Source organism: Podarcis erhardii (genome assembly GCF_964252035.2).
Source record: "Podarcis erhardii genome assembly, chromosome: 13".
Lineage (NCBI taxonomy): Eukaryota > Metazoa > Chordata > Lepidosauria > Squamata > Lacertidae > Podarcis > Podarcis erhardii.
Window position 1 is genome coordinate 55247362 of NC_138502.1, and position 16811 is coordinate 55264172.

Below are 16811 nucleotides of genomic sequence, written 5' to 3' on the forward strand. Positions count from 1 at the left end.
TCTGTGGCCATCACTGGGACCTACCTTTGAAGAACTGGCTTTCTAGGGAGATGGGAAGAGCCCATCTCATGAATGGGTCAAAGGCCACCTTCGGAACTTCATTCTCTGTGCTGCTGCCGCCTCAGAAGCTCACCAGGCCAGAGGGGAAGAAAGAGAAGAGGAGCTGCTTTTCTAGGATTCTCAACTTGAAAACTGCCAAACTGGCCTGTGGAAAGGAGTTCCCTGAGACTGTGTGGGAATGAGAAAGAAGACCAAATGCCATTCTGCTGCCAAAGCAAGCTCTAGATTTCTGTTCTTCATGTGCTTGATATACCAGATGCATTTTTACTGGGTGAATTTGGTTCAAAGAGGCATCCACTACTGAGGAAGAAAAATACTTGATTTTTAAAAAACTTAGAAATTTACCAGCCTTATTCCATCCCCCCCCATCCCCCATCCCCCATGCTCCTTTTCCCCATTTTTCTTTTTGTAACTAGATTTTCAAGAGTGCTTAGTAGTTTCTGGCTCCCGGGCAGCTCTGGTTTCATTTTAGGGGGAAGTAAATTTCTCGGTCTCTTCCCCCCCCCCCCGCAAGCCCATCCGCCTTTTTGGGTGCCTTGGAGGGATGGATTACCTTGGAGACAAGCTGACGGTGGCGCAGAACCACATGACCCACTGGGTGGGCTCCGTGCGAAGGTCCTTGCAAGAGGCGCTGAATTTAGTCACAACTGCAGTTGCCCATGAACGAACAAGTGGGGTGGGGGCAAGCAGAGCCCCTTTCAAGCGCACCTCCTCCTTCAGGCACTTTGCATCCCGGAGCAGAGAGTCCTTCCGCAGGTTTTCCATGCGCAGTCAGCAAAGGCTTTCCTCTCTGAGGAAGAGGCAAGCCAGCTCGGAGCAGCCTGACCTTGTAAGCACCCTTTTAAGCTGCCGGTGGATGATATGAAATGAGCCAGGATGGTTGCTGCTGCATTCTAGGCTGGTAACCCTGCTACAGTTTGTGTGCTTGCAAATGTATCTCTGTTTAGTTTTAAGAAGGAAAAAAAGCCTCCTGCTGTTGATCATTTTAGCATTGTTGGGTGTTTCTTTCAGATCTTTTAGCCTTCATTGTCCCAAAGGTACTTGGGCAACAGGGCGATTGGTCTGTGGCTCATTTCTTCTTGAAATAACTCAAAGTCCTTGGATGCAGGCATGGGGCTAAAAAAGAAAGCACTCCTAGGGACAGTTGCTTGGAGCTTGGTCCTGAATAAATGTCTTCTCCTCTGTTCTGGAATGTTGCTTCCCTAATTCTAAACTTTGAAGGGGAGGCAAGGAAGGAACAGCTGGAAACACTGCAAATGCTCAAGGGTGCTTCCTCTTATGAGGACTTTGAACCGGAGCTAGGGAAATGGTATTAGGGGTGAAGCCTGACTCACCCTTCCTTCCATTAAGTCCCTGACTGACCCTGGGTCCAAGATCAACATGCTCCCTCGGCCACCCTTTCTGAGGGCCCTGTGGCAAAACACAAAAGAGCTGTGTTTGGCCTTTTTGTTCTCTCAGTTGATAACGTAACACCTGGGTGCCTGTCTGTGGTCGTGGGCTAAGTCCCTGCTGGGGAGCCATGTAAAAGGTTTCTTGTTCACTCATGCTCAGCTTCCCTTAAAAGTCTAACCAGGTCACTGGGGGGTGTGGGGGTGTGAGTGTGAACAGGACCATGTGGACTTGCAGTTGCATAGTGCACACACACAAGGGCTTCCTGAAGAAATCATTGTTTGCAGCCTTGTTCAGTTCCAGCATAATACCAGGAAAGGCTGCTGTGATTCTAAACTTAGCCAATTCAGCCTTGAGAGGGAATTTACCTCCAACGTTGAGAATATGCTGCAAGGACATTTCTTATTACTTTGAGGAAAGTGTAGATAGGAGGAAGTGTAAGTTTGTGAGTGCTCTGAATTTGCTGAAGCAAGAGTGGGCTGGGAGTATAATTTTAAAAATGGGTTCTTTGGTTTGTGTGGAATGCCAAGCTCTCTCTTGCCCATTGGCATCTTCAGGTTCTCCAGTGTCCCAGGAAGGCTTCTCAGAAAGGCTCCCCAAATTTCAGACTGGGCAGGATAGCTCTTGCCTTTTCAACTCTCTGGCCGGTTCCTAGGGGAATATTCTTCCAGCTGGCTGACTTCCCCCTGCTCCAGCCGGGCTTAGACAGGCCCAGCAGTTTCACCCTTCATGTTTCATTGCCTTGAACCCACCTTCTCCAGAAGGCCCTGTGGGATGTCCAGAAGGTTTATTCCATCCAGAAGTGAGGTGCCAGGGTCGCAGCTACCACACTTGTGATCTCTAATGACACTGCTTCAGATTTTCCATGTTGGTATCTACAACACAGCAGAAGGGTGGCTTCTGCAGCCTCATGCTAGAGTGTTTTGAGAGCAAAGAGTTAAACTTCCTCCATGGCCTGAGCTGTTCTTTGTTTACTCTTTGGCTGGGCCTGCCAGAGAAACTAAAAAGACATTATTGTGTAAGAGGTAGGCAAAGGCAGGTTGTTTGAATAACAAAGCTGGTTGCGGTAGGGGAATGTACCTTAAGTGGTGTTGATCAGAATTGTAGAGATTAAAAGTGGCACCTGGATTGAATGACTTGTTTATGGCTGATTCAGGTTGCAGAGCAATTTGGTGCCAGAAATCTACTCCATCTGGGCGGTTGTTGGCATGGCACCAACAGTTATCAGAAGTAAATTTGATTAATTTCAGCAAATATCTGGTCATGCTGAAAAACTTTGTCCAGAAGGTGAGGTCAAGCACATGGTCTCCACATTGAACCTGCCATGGTTGAGGCTTTTAATTTTCTCTGTGCCATATAATTCTTAACCTAAAGTTCCCAAGGGTTATGCCTCTTTTCTGTAAGGATACTGTCCTGTGTCAGCCCTGTTCAGAATGGACAGGAACTGCTTAAACACGTGTAGTTTTGCAAGTGCACTAGTTATTGTTCCAGGGTTCTTTAGAGGAGGTTGTGAAAAATTGCACTGGTGCACAGCTGATAGAAGTTTGTAGTACAGAAATGAATGTGTTAAGGTACTTAGGAAGTTGCCCTGTACCAACCAAGACTCTTGGCACAGCTAGCCAAGACCACAAGGCAGATCCACACCATGCTTTTAAGTCACATCTAACATACATTTAAAGTGCATGACTACACCTCAAAGAATCCTGGGAGCTGTAGTTTGTTGTGCATCCTGGGCATTGCAGCTCTGTAAAGGGAAACTACAGCTCCCAGAATTCTTTGGTGGGTGACATGTACTTTAAAATGTGTGTTGGGTGTGGTTTAAATACATGGTGGGGATCTGTCCTCAGACTGGGGCTCCCATGAAGGGGAGCAGCCTTGGTTTGTGATCTCCATGTAGCCTTGAACATGTACAAAAATGATGGCTTCTGCCAACGTGGGAGAGTCATGGCAGAACTAGTCTATACTGACTGGGGTTGGCTCTCCAGAATTTCAGGCAAAGTCTTTCTCAGCCCTCCTGGGAAGATGTCGGAGATTGAATTCCAAAAGGACAAACCAGACGCTTGGTAGCTTTAGGGCACAGACTCCTGCTTCTGATGGCTGGCTGTCATATTGGTTGGCCACTCTCAACCCTGAAAAGCAGAGGCTGTAGCAGTAGAGTTTTGGGGCAGTGACTGCTTCACTTGTCAGCTGGATTTGTTTTCTTTTTGTCCCCCAGATCCTTTCTCCTCCTGTCTCCAGGAACTCCTGGTTCCTGACATGGTGTGACTTCCTGACTTGTTTTGGACCTGACCAGAGGCCACATTTTGACAAACGGGGAGAAAGTTTCTTTTGTAACCCCCACCCCCATGGTTGCACTGAAGGGTTTTAAAGAAACAGTCTGTTTAGTCAAGAATCTGTCTCTTTGCTTCAGATGATCCTGCCTATATTTCAAGCTTGGATCTCTGATCATAATTGGACTCTGGAGCTTCCTGACCTTAAGCAGGGCTCGTGGTCCTCACTTTGTCTTGGTGCTCATTGTGGCAAGCCCCTACAGATGGCTCCTCCGGAAGGAAGTTCACGTTGAGAGTCTAATTGAGTAAACAAACTATGGGAGCCTCACTTAAGGCACCAGCAGCAGCAGCGTTCTCCGAATCTGGCTTTAAGCTTCATCAAGGGGCAAGATGGATGTTGGCATTTTACCCCTTTACTCCTGGCCAAAGACATAAATGACCTACATTTGGGGATTACGTTTGGTCTGGACTTCCATGATTTTGCAGACTTGAGTACAGGGAAGGGCTGTCATTGTCAGGCCCAGGCACTCCATTTCCTGTGTATTATTCATAGAATCATAGAATCATAGAATCATAGAGTTGGAAGAGACCACAAGGGCCATCGAGTCCAACCCCCTGCCAAGCAGGAAACACCATCAGAGCACTCCTGACATATGGTTGTCAAGCCTCTGCTTAAAGACAGGCATACAGCTTGTCTTTCTTTTGAGTCCCTGATTGGCAGCTAGGTCACTTAGTGGGCCAGGCTAGTGCAGAGCTCTTTTTACAATTATGTAAAATGAAAGCCCATAAAGCTGGTGGGAGGGTGCAGAGCACTGGCTGGTTTTTCTCTTCTGCTTTTTTGGCAAATTCGCCAAAAGTAAATGAAGTTTTGGAGCTATTTTAAAGGGAAATTGCCAAAAACGACACTGCCGACATGGGTTGTCATATGTTTGGCAACCCTATCATACACAGTGACAACACAAATCAACTGAATTTAATAAACAAGGGGACTAGAACTGGCACCCAAGCAGTTCATAGTTTTCCACTTGATAACCTCTTTAATAGGCTGTGGAATTTGCTTGCAGAAGAGGCTTGGCCTCTAAGAAAAAGGCTTCTTCTGTTTACTGTATTCTTCCCATCTTCAGTTTTCAGATGGTGCCTTCTTGAAACCACGTCTTGCCAAGTTAAAACCAAGTTGGTGTGTTAATAGGCAATATTCCTAGATAACTTACCCTAACATAGCGCAGTCAGAGACCTCGTTTGCTCTTGAAAATGGGTGGAGTGCTGCTCAGGCTTGAACTGGAAATCTATCCTTGTGCCCTGTACATGTGCACCTGCTTGTCTGCCAACATCTCCATACCCCATTGTGTCCACATCATGTTACTGATTTCTGCAGTGCAGGGGGTTGGACTAGATAGCCCTTGGGGTCCCTTCCAGCCCTACAATTCTATGATTCTATCTTCCCCTTGAAAATGGTTGCAGGAGTTGAACTGGGGCTTGGTGTTTAGAATGTAGAATTGTTTCTGAATGTGTGTATCAAGTTTCAATCTGACACGTCAGAGTTAAGTGGAATAATTGTGCTAAACCAGCCTGACAAATGGGACCCAAAATGATTTGAGTTAAAAGACAGGGTTCCCTTTTATCTTTAGTAATCTTGAGTGTAGCACAAGATTGCAGCGTGGAGTGCTGCTGCTCAAGGTTCCAGCCAGCCAGGTCTTTCCCCAAAATACTCCATTCCACATACAGTGCTCCTCTCCCGCTCCCCCCACTACCAGGTGCCCCTCAGCGTGCTCCGCCCTCATTTGGCTGCTGGTGCAGGTGGCATCACTTTGGGGGCAGAAGAATCAGCCCGTGAAGGAGGAGCCTCTGGAATGTTTTTACTGCACTTCTGTTGCATTTGGGATGCATGTTTATATGTTGCAAGTCACTTTATTGAAAGGTAGTCCTAATTATTCTAAAAGAAGGAGGGAGCCTCCTGAGAATGCACCCAGAAGCAAATGGTATTTAAAACTAATTACTCCTTGGTTACATGCAGAGGGAAACATCAGACAGCTGTAAGATTCCATAGACATGCTGGCCATACATCTTTTTTTTAACCCAAAATTCTGAATAGAATAATAATTGTTGCCTTTGCACATTGTGGGTAACTCAGAGCCACATTCTGAGAGGCAGTGTGGTGCTGTGGATTAAGGGTAACAAGTTTGAAGAGCTTCCCTTTGGGGCAAGGGCTGTAGCTCATTGGCAGAAACCTGTTTTGCATGCAGATCCCCAGTTCAATCCCAGACATCTCCAGGTAGGACTGGGAAAAATCCCAGCCTGAAACCCAGGACAGCTGCTGCCAGTCTATGTAGATAGCACTGAGCTAGATGCACACAAGGGTCCGAGTCCATATAAGGCAGCTGCTGCTGTTTCTATGAAATCTTTCAGGTGTTCCACGTATAGCTCTGGTGGCAGTGACCCAGCAGTGCTTTATTCAGCTAAGCAGAATCAACAAATCTTTCAGATGCCAGTCAGGTCTGTGGCACTTGGCAGGTCACATCTCAGCTACCAGGCAGGGAGGATTGGGGATCATTTGGGCCCTGTCTCAGAAGTGATGGTAAATGTTAGTAGGTCAGCTGAAATGGTAGGCATGCCTAACCTTTTGTGCTTTCATGAAACAGCTGCTGCTGTTTCAAGCACCCTCTCTCTTCCAGATGCTCTGGCACTTGGAGCTGGTATGTGAGTAGGTTTCCCCTCTTTGCTGTCTTTACCAAAGAGGTGAGGAGGCAGCCAAGTTTCCTTGCTGATGGTGCCACTCCTTTGGAAACTCACCTCCTAGAGAAGCCCACCTGGTCCCCACTCCCTCACAAGGGTTAGGAAGCTGGTGGACATCCTTCTTATGTTCTCTGTCCTGGTTGTAATGTTTTGTTATTGTTCTCCAGCTGCTGTTTTCTTGATATGTGGTGCTGGTTTGGTTGATATTGTCTATATTTCAGCTCCATAAGCATTCTTGAGTACCTAATGATAATGAAAGGCAGGGATGTAGTTCCCTATTGCCCAATTGATTTCAAGGATAAACCAAAGGAAGGGGTGGAAAATGTTTACCTGTTAAGGTGCTCTGTACATCAAATAATAGCAATTTGCTGGTTGCCTGCCACATGAATGCTAGTTTTTCCCTTCTCAGCTCAGCATTCCTCACTAGAACAAATTCTGGGGGTTTTGTTTATAAGTTGACAAAATTTAAAAGCAGATAAAAGTTTTGTTTTCATCATTGTCAGATTTTCTGCTGATCTCTTGAGAGCTGCTCAGATTCTTTCTAAAGTATGTGGTACAATATTCTTGCAGGAAATGTAAAAATCAAATATTTTCTCTCATTGGAGAAAAGTTAGCTTTGTAGAAAAAAATTTAACATGAACCACTACAGCGTTAAAGGAGCTTTCCATGAGCCTCTAAGTTAGGCTTCCTCAACCTCAGCCCTCCAGATGTTTTGAGACTACAATTCCCATCATCCCTGACCACTGGTCCTGCTAGCTAGGGATCATGGGAGTTGTAAGCCAACAACATCTGGAGGGCCGAGGTTGAGGAAGCCTGCTATAAGTCTTTTAAATGCAACCAAGACTAATGCTGGATTTTACATCAGGAACTAGTCTCCCTTTGGAAGGGAGAGCCTCTACATTTGGCAACCAACTCCTTGTTAGCACTCACAAGAGCCATTTCCAAATCATCTTTGACTGCATTCTGGGTTGGCAATGTCACTTTCTAACTTGCACAACGTGGAGCCATTTTTATGGGTTGGTGATTTTGCTAGTATATCCTCACTTTTCAGATGGGAGAACTGAGGTTCAGAGCAGTTAAGTGGAGGGCTGATCAGTACGTAAGGTGTGAATGTGAGACTCCTGCCTGCCCCAAGAAGCATCTTGTGCCTTTGGAAGGATGCAGAGAGAGTGTCACGGATTTTTTGAGGGGCTGGTAGGAAAGGTGCAGTGAAGCTGTGCTTACAGCTGGGAAATTAGCGCCAGGCAGGAAAATGGATTTGCTATTCATGGTGACCTTGGGCAATTTGTTTTAGTCATGCTTTATCCTACATTCTCCTATTAAACGACATTACCAGCCTTCCCCACCCCCTTTTTGGTTAAGGAACATTCTTGGAGATGTTAACTAATGTTTTATGCCGTAGTGTAAACCCAGTCTGTGCCAAACAATGAGTGGCTAGTGTTTGACTGCCAAGGAATTTGGAAGAGAGAACTGTGTTTGTGTTCTCCAGAAAGCCCTTAGGGGCTGCTCTTTGGGCTGGCCCGAGGGCGTATGTGCAGCAACTGGCTGATATGTGCTTATGCTGGAACCCCTTTGTGGGAGACTTCCCCATTCCACTGGATCTCATGCCTAGCTGACACACACATAGCAGGTGAGCTGGTAAAGACTTGCGGACCATACGGCATCAGACTGCAGGAAGAGATTTTCTCTTGGGGAAACCAGCATATCAGGAAGAAACCTAGTGTGGTACTTAAGTAAGTTTTACTCAGAGTAGAAACGTTGAAATGAATGGATGAGACTAAGTTTTACAGTTAGTGAAGCTTACTTGAATACCACTCCTAGACTAGAGGTCATTTTCCTGCTGCCTGTTCAGCCTGGTTTTGCATGCAAATCAGCTGCTGCCATCTTTATCTCAAATTCCAGCTGTTTCTTGCCAGGGCAGGCTAGACAAGAGAGGTCTGAAAAGGCCTGAGCGTCTCCAGGAAGTAGTGTGCAAGATCTTGGTATTCAAGTAAGCCATCTGTGGTCAGGGATAATCTGGGTCTTCCTCCAGCTGCAAGCTTTCAGACCCATATGTTAAGCCATCTGGTTACTTGCTTCTAAACATCAGCCCAGGGAATGCTTGTGTCAGGTTAGATAATAAAATTTCCAGTCCTAATTCCAGCTTCTCCATGCATTCAGAGAGCACACTCGCTTTTAATTTTACCAAATTGAACTTTCCTGTCCTCCCAGTTCCTGCTTCATCATTTCATAAAGCTTCCTCTGATCTTAAAGCAAACACCATCTCTTTGCAGGCCTGCCACCCGCTTGGTGAGGTGACCTTTACAAGCCTGAGGTTGGCAGTCTTGTACTGCAGAATTAGCTATGCAGACACCTTTGTTTCCATGTGAACCTTTGGAGCAGCACTTTGATGCCATCGGGTGCCTCTGAACCTGTGAAAAGAGTGACCAACCTGGTATTCATTGCAGATGAGGATTCTGCATCATTCTGCTTCTGCCAGCCACCTGGTGATGGCTTCCTGAATACCTTGAAATGTCAACCTTCCCCATTTGCCATGAGGCCTGTCCCATCAGGTGCACTCCACTCCACCTCCTTGACTTCCTACCATATGAATTTTAACCCTTCCTTTTCACCTGGCCCTTCCCCTTCTTGCTCAGATGGACTGCACTTTGAGTGTCCCACCAGCAGCATTTTGAACAAAAAAGGAGCCCTCTGGATCTGGCCAGCAGCCCATCCAGTCCACCATGCTGCTTTGACAGTAGCCAACTAGATGCCTCAGTGGAAACCCCATAAGCAGGACATAAGCACAAGCATTCTCTCCCTCCTGTGGTTTCCTGCAACAGGAACATAGCCATCCTGGCTAGTATCCATTGAAAGCCCTCTCTTTCATGAATTTGTCCAGTCCTCTTTTAAAGCCATTTCCTGTGGGAGAGAGTTCCATAGCGCTGCGTGAAGAAGGACTTTTCTGTCTGCAAAACTTAAGTGCAAGTGAGTGTGTGCTTTGCTGGCCTTACTGCTTTCTCTTCTTTGAGCCCTTTCAGTTTTGAGCTTTGTTGATAGGGTTGATTTCATTTCTCTATTATATCTCTTCTGATTTTATGTTTGTGGCATCCAGTCTAAACCTTTTGCAAGATAGGCCACAAAATCATAAGGAATACCACCACTGCTGCATACAGCAAGCAAAATGTTTGTTGATACTAAATGTTCATGGCTCCACAAAAGTGATGTCACTTGCAGGATGCTGTGGGAGAGAAATACGTAACTTAGATCATTCAGGCAGCCTGTCATGGCTCCAAGGCACACCTTTTAGACTGCTTCCTTCTTGGCCCTTCCCCCCACCCTGCCCTTGAAATGTTGGCTACCCCAAGCCACTCATGTGCTGGGGTTCAGAGGGTTGGGCTGGGGGCTGCACTGGCTCCTTCTTCTCTCTGCATCTACAGAGGAGTCATCAGCTACAGAAAAATGCTGTGTCTTCATGCTGTGGGAAATCTTCCAGATAACTGCCATGGCTGGTGAGGTCAGCTGGGATAGGATCCTGCTCAGTTCTAGGAACTGTTTATCTGTTGCTGCAGCAGCAAACGTTAGGGGAGAGGAAGGTTTCTCTCACTCAGGAAATTGCTCTGCCTAACGCCATCTCGACATTAGACAGGGGTTCTTCACCGGGTCTAGAAGAAGGCATTGGGCCATGTTCAGATCCTTGTGGGCAAAGTTAACCTATCCAGTAGTGAGTATTTGGAAATGGTGCTTGGATTTTGTGTGTATGTGTCTTGGTGTGCTTTCTGGGGAGCAATATGTGGATTTTGCCTTTACATTTCTGTGTGGTCAGTAAACTTTTTAAAAGAAATATGTGCCTGTTCTGTATCACTCAGTTTCCCATGGGCATCTGGTTGGCACTGTGAGAACAGGAGGCAGGGCATGAGTACTCTGTTAGCCCTCTGCTCAGTTGGAGTGGAGACAGGAAACCTTGAGTAAAGTGACATTAAAATTGTCACCTGATTAAAATGTTGTGGTCAGTTTAATCACTTAAATATGTACATGTGTAAAAGCAATAGTACTGTTTTATAGAATGCCCTTGGAGCAGCCTTCCCCCACCTAATGCCCTTCAGATGTTCTGGCCTGCAACCTGCATTAGCACCAGCCAGCATGGTTGTCTGGGAGTTGTAGTCCAAAACATTTGGAGGGCGAGAACCAAGATGGAGTAGGCTGACAACTTGGAGGCATTTTTTACAATGCAAAGGGAAACAGGCCACGTCTGCCTGCTGTGCCATCCTCTCTTTTTAAAAATTCATTGCATTAAAAATAGATTTAAAGAACACATTGAGTAATTGAGGGCACATTTTTAGTCAATGAAAGGGTTTTTAATCCATCTAGCTAAACATTGCAGCCATGGAACTGCAGGCACTCCTATAGCTGTGCTGGTAGAAGGGGGTTGCTTGTTTTCCAGGCACAAGCTGCATGGGTTGACTGTGAAAGGAGGCTTGCAAGTAGCTAGTCACCAGGTTACCAGGGTTGCCTCTGGCAGTTCAAGCACTTTGCAAAAGTTGGTGGTTGTCTTACTTTAGGGTTGCAGGTGGCCCATAGCTTTTTAGGAAGGCTGGAGAAAGTTATCAGGGCAGGGGCATACGTTTGTAGTTGCCCTGAAGCAAAAAACGTATCCCAGAGACTGCCTCTCTATGCCCCATCTTGGTATATCTGATCTCCCTCTGAGAGAAATTCCAATCCATCCACTGACTTAGAAACTAGGACGTGTGTGGACAAACATTTGTGAGAGTGGCTGGACTTCCTTTTTCTGAAAATTCACCCCAACCTGAGCCTAGCTAAGAGGTGCATGAGGGTTGGTGTATTTTAGCTGATTGTTTGGTTGTGTGTCATGTTTTCAGTGGGATAGTGTGGAGAACAGAACTGTATTTAACTAAGCAGGCACCAAAGATTGCTTGCTGCACCTTAAAGGTCTAGGGGAGCTATTGCTCAGCAACTTGGCCTTGGGCGGGGCACCTTGAACTCTTCATACGAATGCTTCTGTATGGTGAGAAAATTTCCGTGTTCTTAGGTTGCCTTTGTGATGACTTTTGCTTGCAGTGGTTAAGAACTGCTGGTTTAAAGAGCAGCCTGAACATCAGACTCTTTCAGATAAGGGCAAATTGTGTTTTTACTACAGTGGTGCCCCGCAAGACGAACGCCTCGCAAGACGGAAAACCCGCTAGACGAAAGGGTTTTCCGTTTTTGGAGGCGCTTCGCTAAACGAATTTCTCTATGGGGTTGCTTCGCAAGACGAAAAAATCTTGCGAGTTCCCGCGTTCCCCCCCCCGCTTTTTTCCGCCCTTTCCCTAAGCGCTAAGCCGCTTATCAGCTGTTCCGCTGATAAGCCGCTTCTCAGCTGATCGCTAAAAGCCGCTAGACTGCTAATAGCGCTAATCCGCTAAGCTGTCAATGGGCTTGCTTCGCAAGACGAAAAAAACGCTAGACGAAGAGAATTGCGGAACGGATTAATTTCGTCTTGCGAGGCACCACTGTACTTGGGGGGGGGGGCAGAGTGGCTGTGGCAACCTAGTCAGATGGGTGACATGTAAATAATAAATTGTTATTGTTATATAAACCTTTTCACCAACCACAGTCCCAACTGCAGCATAGATATTCTGAAAAAGGGGTGTATGGGTGGGTGGGGGGTGTTTGTTTCTCACATACGCCACAGACTTGGGCTTTTTATTTTATTTTTTATTTTATTTTACAAAGTTTGTGATCAACCTGTGGAAGGAATTTGCAATCAAATGCTACCAGCTGAAATGCAAAGGATAAGAGACAGAGAGAGCAAGAGAGAGAGAGCGCCATTTTGCTACCAGAAGGTGCCAGCCTGTGTCTGTACCAGTCCTCTCACTTTATGTGGACAACATGGACCCACCAAGAAACAGCCTGTAGCAGCTCAGCCTTGCATCTATGTGCAACTCAGCCTTCCATCTATGTGCCCCCCAACCACAAACTGGGGTGCAACTCTTTCAAATATTTTGCCTGGAGGATTTTTTGGGGTGTCTCTTGACACTTCCCATCATTGGTAGAATATTTCCATAGCACATTTTGATGTCTAAAGATAATCTTTCATGACACAGTCATGGCTTACACATTCAAGCTGTCCCTTTAGCAGACTTTTTACTCACAGGAGGAGTGTTAAAAATGTAGATTTTTCATTGTTCATGTACACATTTACTGGGTTTTTTTAATTCCCATTGCTGATGGTGAGTGTGGTAAGTAACCAGGCTCCTGTCCAGCGGACTAGTTAGCGAGTTTCACCCAGAAGCTCCTGTAGGTTCACATGGCCTGCTCTGGCCACCTGACTGCAGGGCCTTCTTTTGGTGGTGTGGCTCCCAACCTCACACCCTGCGTGTTCCAGCAGGTATTTAATGTGTCGCATAAATAACATGTGGTGGCTGTTTGCCTCAAGATATTCATTGAGCTGGAGGTTCTAAACTCTTTCCCCAAGACTGAGTCTAGAAACAAAAATGTTGTACCACGGAGTCTCCATTACCTTAGTAGAGCAGCTGTACTAACAAACTGGAAATTTTCGTATGGTTTGGGTCAAGTAGTTTAGAGCAACATGTAATTATTCCACAGTCTCTCACAATCCAAATCAGTTCTCTCTATTTCTTATTTTTCCAACCTTAAATTTAGTTCTCCACATTCTTGCAATAATTTGAAATTTTCTTTTAGAAAAAGCTCATGAAAGTTCATCAGCATTTCGGTGTGAATTTATCTGAATACATTCTGTATGCAATTGTGCCCAATACACACATTCATGCATGCCAGTTTCCCCGGCCTAACACAATGCATTTCACTAATCTGTGCAGCTTTTATCTGCACTTTTGGACACATTACTTGACTAGGGAACTATACTGGATTTTTTTTTAAAGAAATGCACATTTCAAGGGATGGTTGTGATTTGAGTCACATTTGATTTGGAATATGGGAGTTTGGCCAGTTTGTCTTCAAATGCAGACTAAATAGAATTTCTCCCCCTCCCTAAATCCAGGGCTTTTCTCACAATAAGCCTTTTCTCCCTGCCTGTGTTGTCTAGCCAGAAGCTCTTCTGAATTTTCCCTGTGGGTCAATGCAAAGTCACCCCACTTTGGAGAGAGGAGAGCCCCAATCCATCAGGATGTTCTCTGGCACAAGAACCCATAGATTATGGTCTGGTGAAGCTTGCTGTGACTCAAACAAGGGGTTTGATTGTGCTTCTGAGTGGAAGGTCCCTTTCCAATGAGCACAATAATTTTTAAAGCAAATTCTTCTGTGGCTTCTGTTGGACAACAGCCCAGAGGGCACCATGGCAAAGTTGTCCACTGGACAAGTTCTTACTCGAGTTCTGCCTTGTCTCACCAGTAGCCGCTTAGTCTGGTCGCAACTAAGACTATAACCTGGGTTCTGGGATCTGAGTAGATCCCCAGGGCTTAAACAGAGAGCCTCCTTGTTTGTGGCTGGGACTTGCCCTCCTGAGCTACCCCTGGCTGTACTTTCTCTCAGTTTCCTCAGGCACAGAAAGGAGTGTGTGTCTATGTTGTAAAGGTCCCTGCCATTAGCAGTGCACAACTTGGAATCCTTTGGAGTGGCCACTCTTGGTGTGTGTTGTTAGCAAATCACTCCTTTGTTGCTAACATTGTGGCTGGTGTGTCACATGTCTGTGTTTACTTCCCTGAGCTGGAAAGGTCTGAGGATGGAAGAGTGTGGCCAGCCAGCAGCTGAGCTTGAGGACCCTGGCAGTGCTTGAAGAACCTCCTCCTCTGTTTACTTCCCTTCTAGAGGGATGCTGATGGCAGGACTGAGAAAAAATCAAATAACTTTTTTGGGTTTCAGAGGGCCTTGGCAAAGGAAGCACATAGTTCTTTTTTAATGAAAAGCAATTGTCATGATAGGCTGGGTAGAAGGGACCAGAATCATTTGGTGGCTGGAATGGAACTGCATAAAACAAAGGGCTTTTATTGGGCTGACCTAGCTTTATTCTGCTCTTTCGCTTTGCTGTCTCCATTAATTAACATGTACCATATTATTTTTCAATAGCTTTGCCCGTTGGTAGTGACCTAATCGTGGCACAGTTGCCAAGAGAGAGAGAGAGAGAGAGAGCAGGCCTGTGATGGGCATTCCGTAAACAAAATGGGTTGGGCAAGATAAGAAGGACCTTGAACAGGTTAGCCCAGGGGTCAGCAAACTCTTTCAGCCATGGGCCGGTCCACTGTCCCTCAGACCTTTGGAGGGCCAGACTATATTTTTTGGGGGGGAAATGAACAAATTCCTATGCCCCACAAATAACACAGAGATGCATTTTAAATAAAAGGACACATTCTACTCATGTAGAAACACGCAGATTGCCAGACCACCTGCGGGCCGGATTGAGAAGGAGATTAGGCCGGATCTGGCCCCCGGGCCTTAGTTTGCCTACCCATGGGTTAGCCAAACAGAAAGGAAAAATGTATAAAGTGAGAGAAAGGAACACTCAGTACCAGATTTTGGGGTGTTCACTGGTTTCTAAAACCAGCTTTGTCTAGGCAAGATGAGTCTATGCTCTGTTTCCTAAGAGGAAAATTTGGCACATTTTGTGAGAGAACCCTGCTATTTTTCTGTGAGTCCTTCTAACTCTTTTCCCGCATGGTACAAGAAGGCTGACCCAGGAGCCCCACCCCCATTACTCTTCCTGGGAATCCCCTCTGTCACACAGCCGGCTTTCTAGTCAAGGATGCTCAAAGCCCTCACACAGCAACAATACCTAGAGCAGTTTAAGTGACACCAGGTTTCAGCCTCCTTGAAAGTTGTCCTTTTAAAGGTGACTTCCCCATATTTTTGGCCCTTTGCTGTATTGGGGTGGGGCTGTTTATAAGAACAAGCAAGCAGCCATGGAACAAGGGACACCTCTCAGTTTCTACAGATGATTCCCTATAGAAGGTGGGGGTGGGATGCTTGGAAAGCCCCTTGGGGAGGCCACACCCTGCTAAGTGCCAGGAGGAAACAGACATCACGACCCTTTATTCGCCATCACTCCCTAGACCTGCTAGCTGTTCCTTGCCCTAGAAGGGGCTAATGCATGCTCTCTCTCCCCCCCCCCCCCTTGTGTGTTGCAGGATCAGCTGAAGCAGTGCTTTGGCAGGCCAGCTGCAGAAGCCAAGGACACCGACACGCTTGTGCAAGAGACGGACAGTCAGTATGGCACCTGGAGCGACCAGCGGCACAGTGTGGACAGGTGAGGCTCCTGGGGTGGCAACCCTGAGCAGCCAAGGTCCACGGATCCCTTTGTAAGGGAGAAGGGCCTGCTCCCACCTGGAGTCAGGATCCACTTGGGATCTACCTTTCTCATTCCCAGTCTCTTACAATGGATGGGAGCTGGGCATTGGCTCCTTCTGATCCTTGCACTTTTGCAATAGGCTTGAACCTTGGAAACTGAGCCCTTGATTTGTTTTGTGTCCTTGGGCAGAGGTGCTGCCTCTAAGCTTCAGGTTCCCTTTTGCAAAAGGGGCAGAGCGAAGGCTGTATATCACAGGGGGCTTGGTAAGTTAGAGCTGTACAGAACTGCAGAACTGAGAGGCTTTTGAGCTTCTGGACTTGATTTCAGTAAGGCTTTTGACAAAGTCCCCAATGATACTCTTGTGAAAATGCTGGTAAAATGTAACTGTTAGGTGGATTTGTAGCTCGTTGACTGACCAAACCCAAGCAGTATTGGTTAATGGTTCCTTGTCATCCTGGAAAAAAGTGACAAGTGGGGTACCACTGGGTTCTATCTTGGGCCCATTGTTGTTCAATGTCTTTATAAACGACTTGGATGAAAGAATTGAGGGGATGCTCATCAAATTTGCAGATGGCACCAAACTGGGAGGGGGAGCTAATGCCACAGAAGACAGATTCAAAATTCAAAATTACCTCAACAGATTGCAGAACTGGGCACAAGCTAACAAAATGAATTTTAATAGGGACTAATATCTATATCTATATCTATATATCTATATCTATATCTATAGTCCCTATTAAATATATATAGTCCCTATTAAATATATAAATGAATTTTAATAGGGACCATATATATGAACAAATTTTAACATAATCCCTACTGGTAAGATGGTCACAAAATAGATTTCCAATTACACCCCCACCCCACGATTTTCCCCAACTTCCCTTTCTGGTTTATAACGTATTCACTTCTCCTGCATGTTATCTTATTCCCTAATATAGTAAAGTTAAGATTATACTTCATTATTATGTTCTATTTGTTGGTTGTGTTTACTCAAACCCTGCAAGTGAGTCCATTTACTTATGTTGCTTCTGTATGTACATCATAAAAGGTTCTCAGTCTTTTTAAAAGTCAATATTGTCCTTATCTTTAGGTCTCTCAGTCAACTTCACCATTTC

General features: G+C 45.9%; 1 protein-coding gene across 10 annotated transcripts in view; it reads left to right on the forward strand.

Annotated features, from left to right (window-relative positions):
* The window catches only part of KIAA1671, a 337213-nt gene that overhangs the window by 72767 nt on the left and 247635 nt on the right, over positions 1-16811 (forward strand). For 9 of the 10 annotated variants that reach the window (XR_014150498.1, XR_014150499.1, XM_081836490.1 and 6 more), the window contains one exon: positions 15533-15651. Coding sequence is in view for 8 of the 10 variants with exons in the window: in XM_081836490.1 (XP_081692616.1) it covers positions 15533-15651 (119 nt within the window). In the remaining 2 variants the exon portion in view is untranslated. Of the gene's footprint in view, positions 1-498; positions 890-15532; positions 15652-16811 lie in introns of those variants that run through there. The other variant, XM_081836497.1, reaches the window with a different exon arrangement.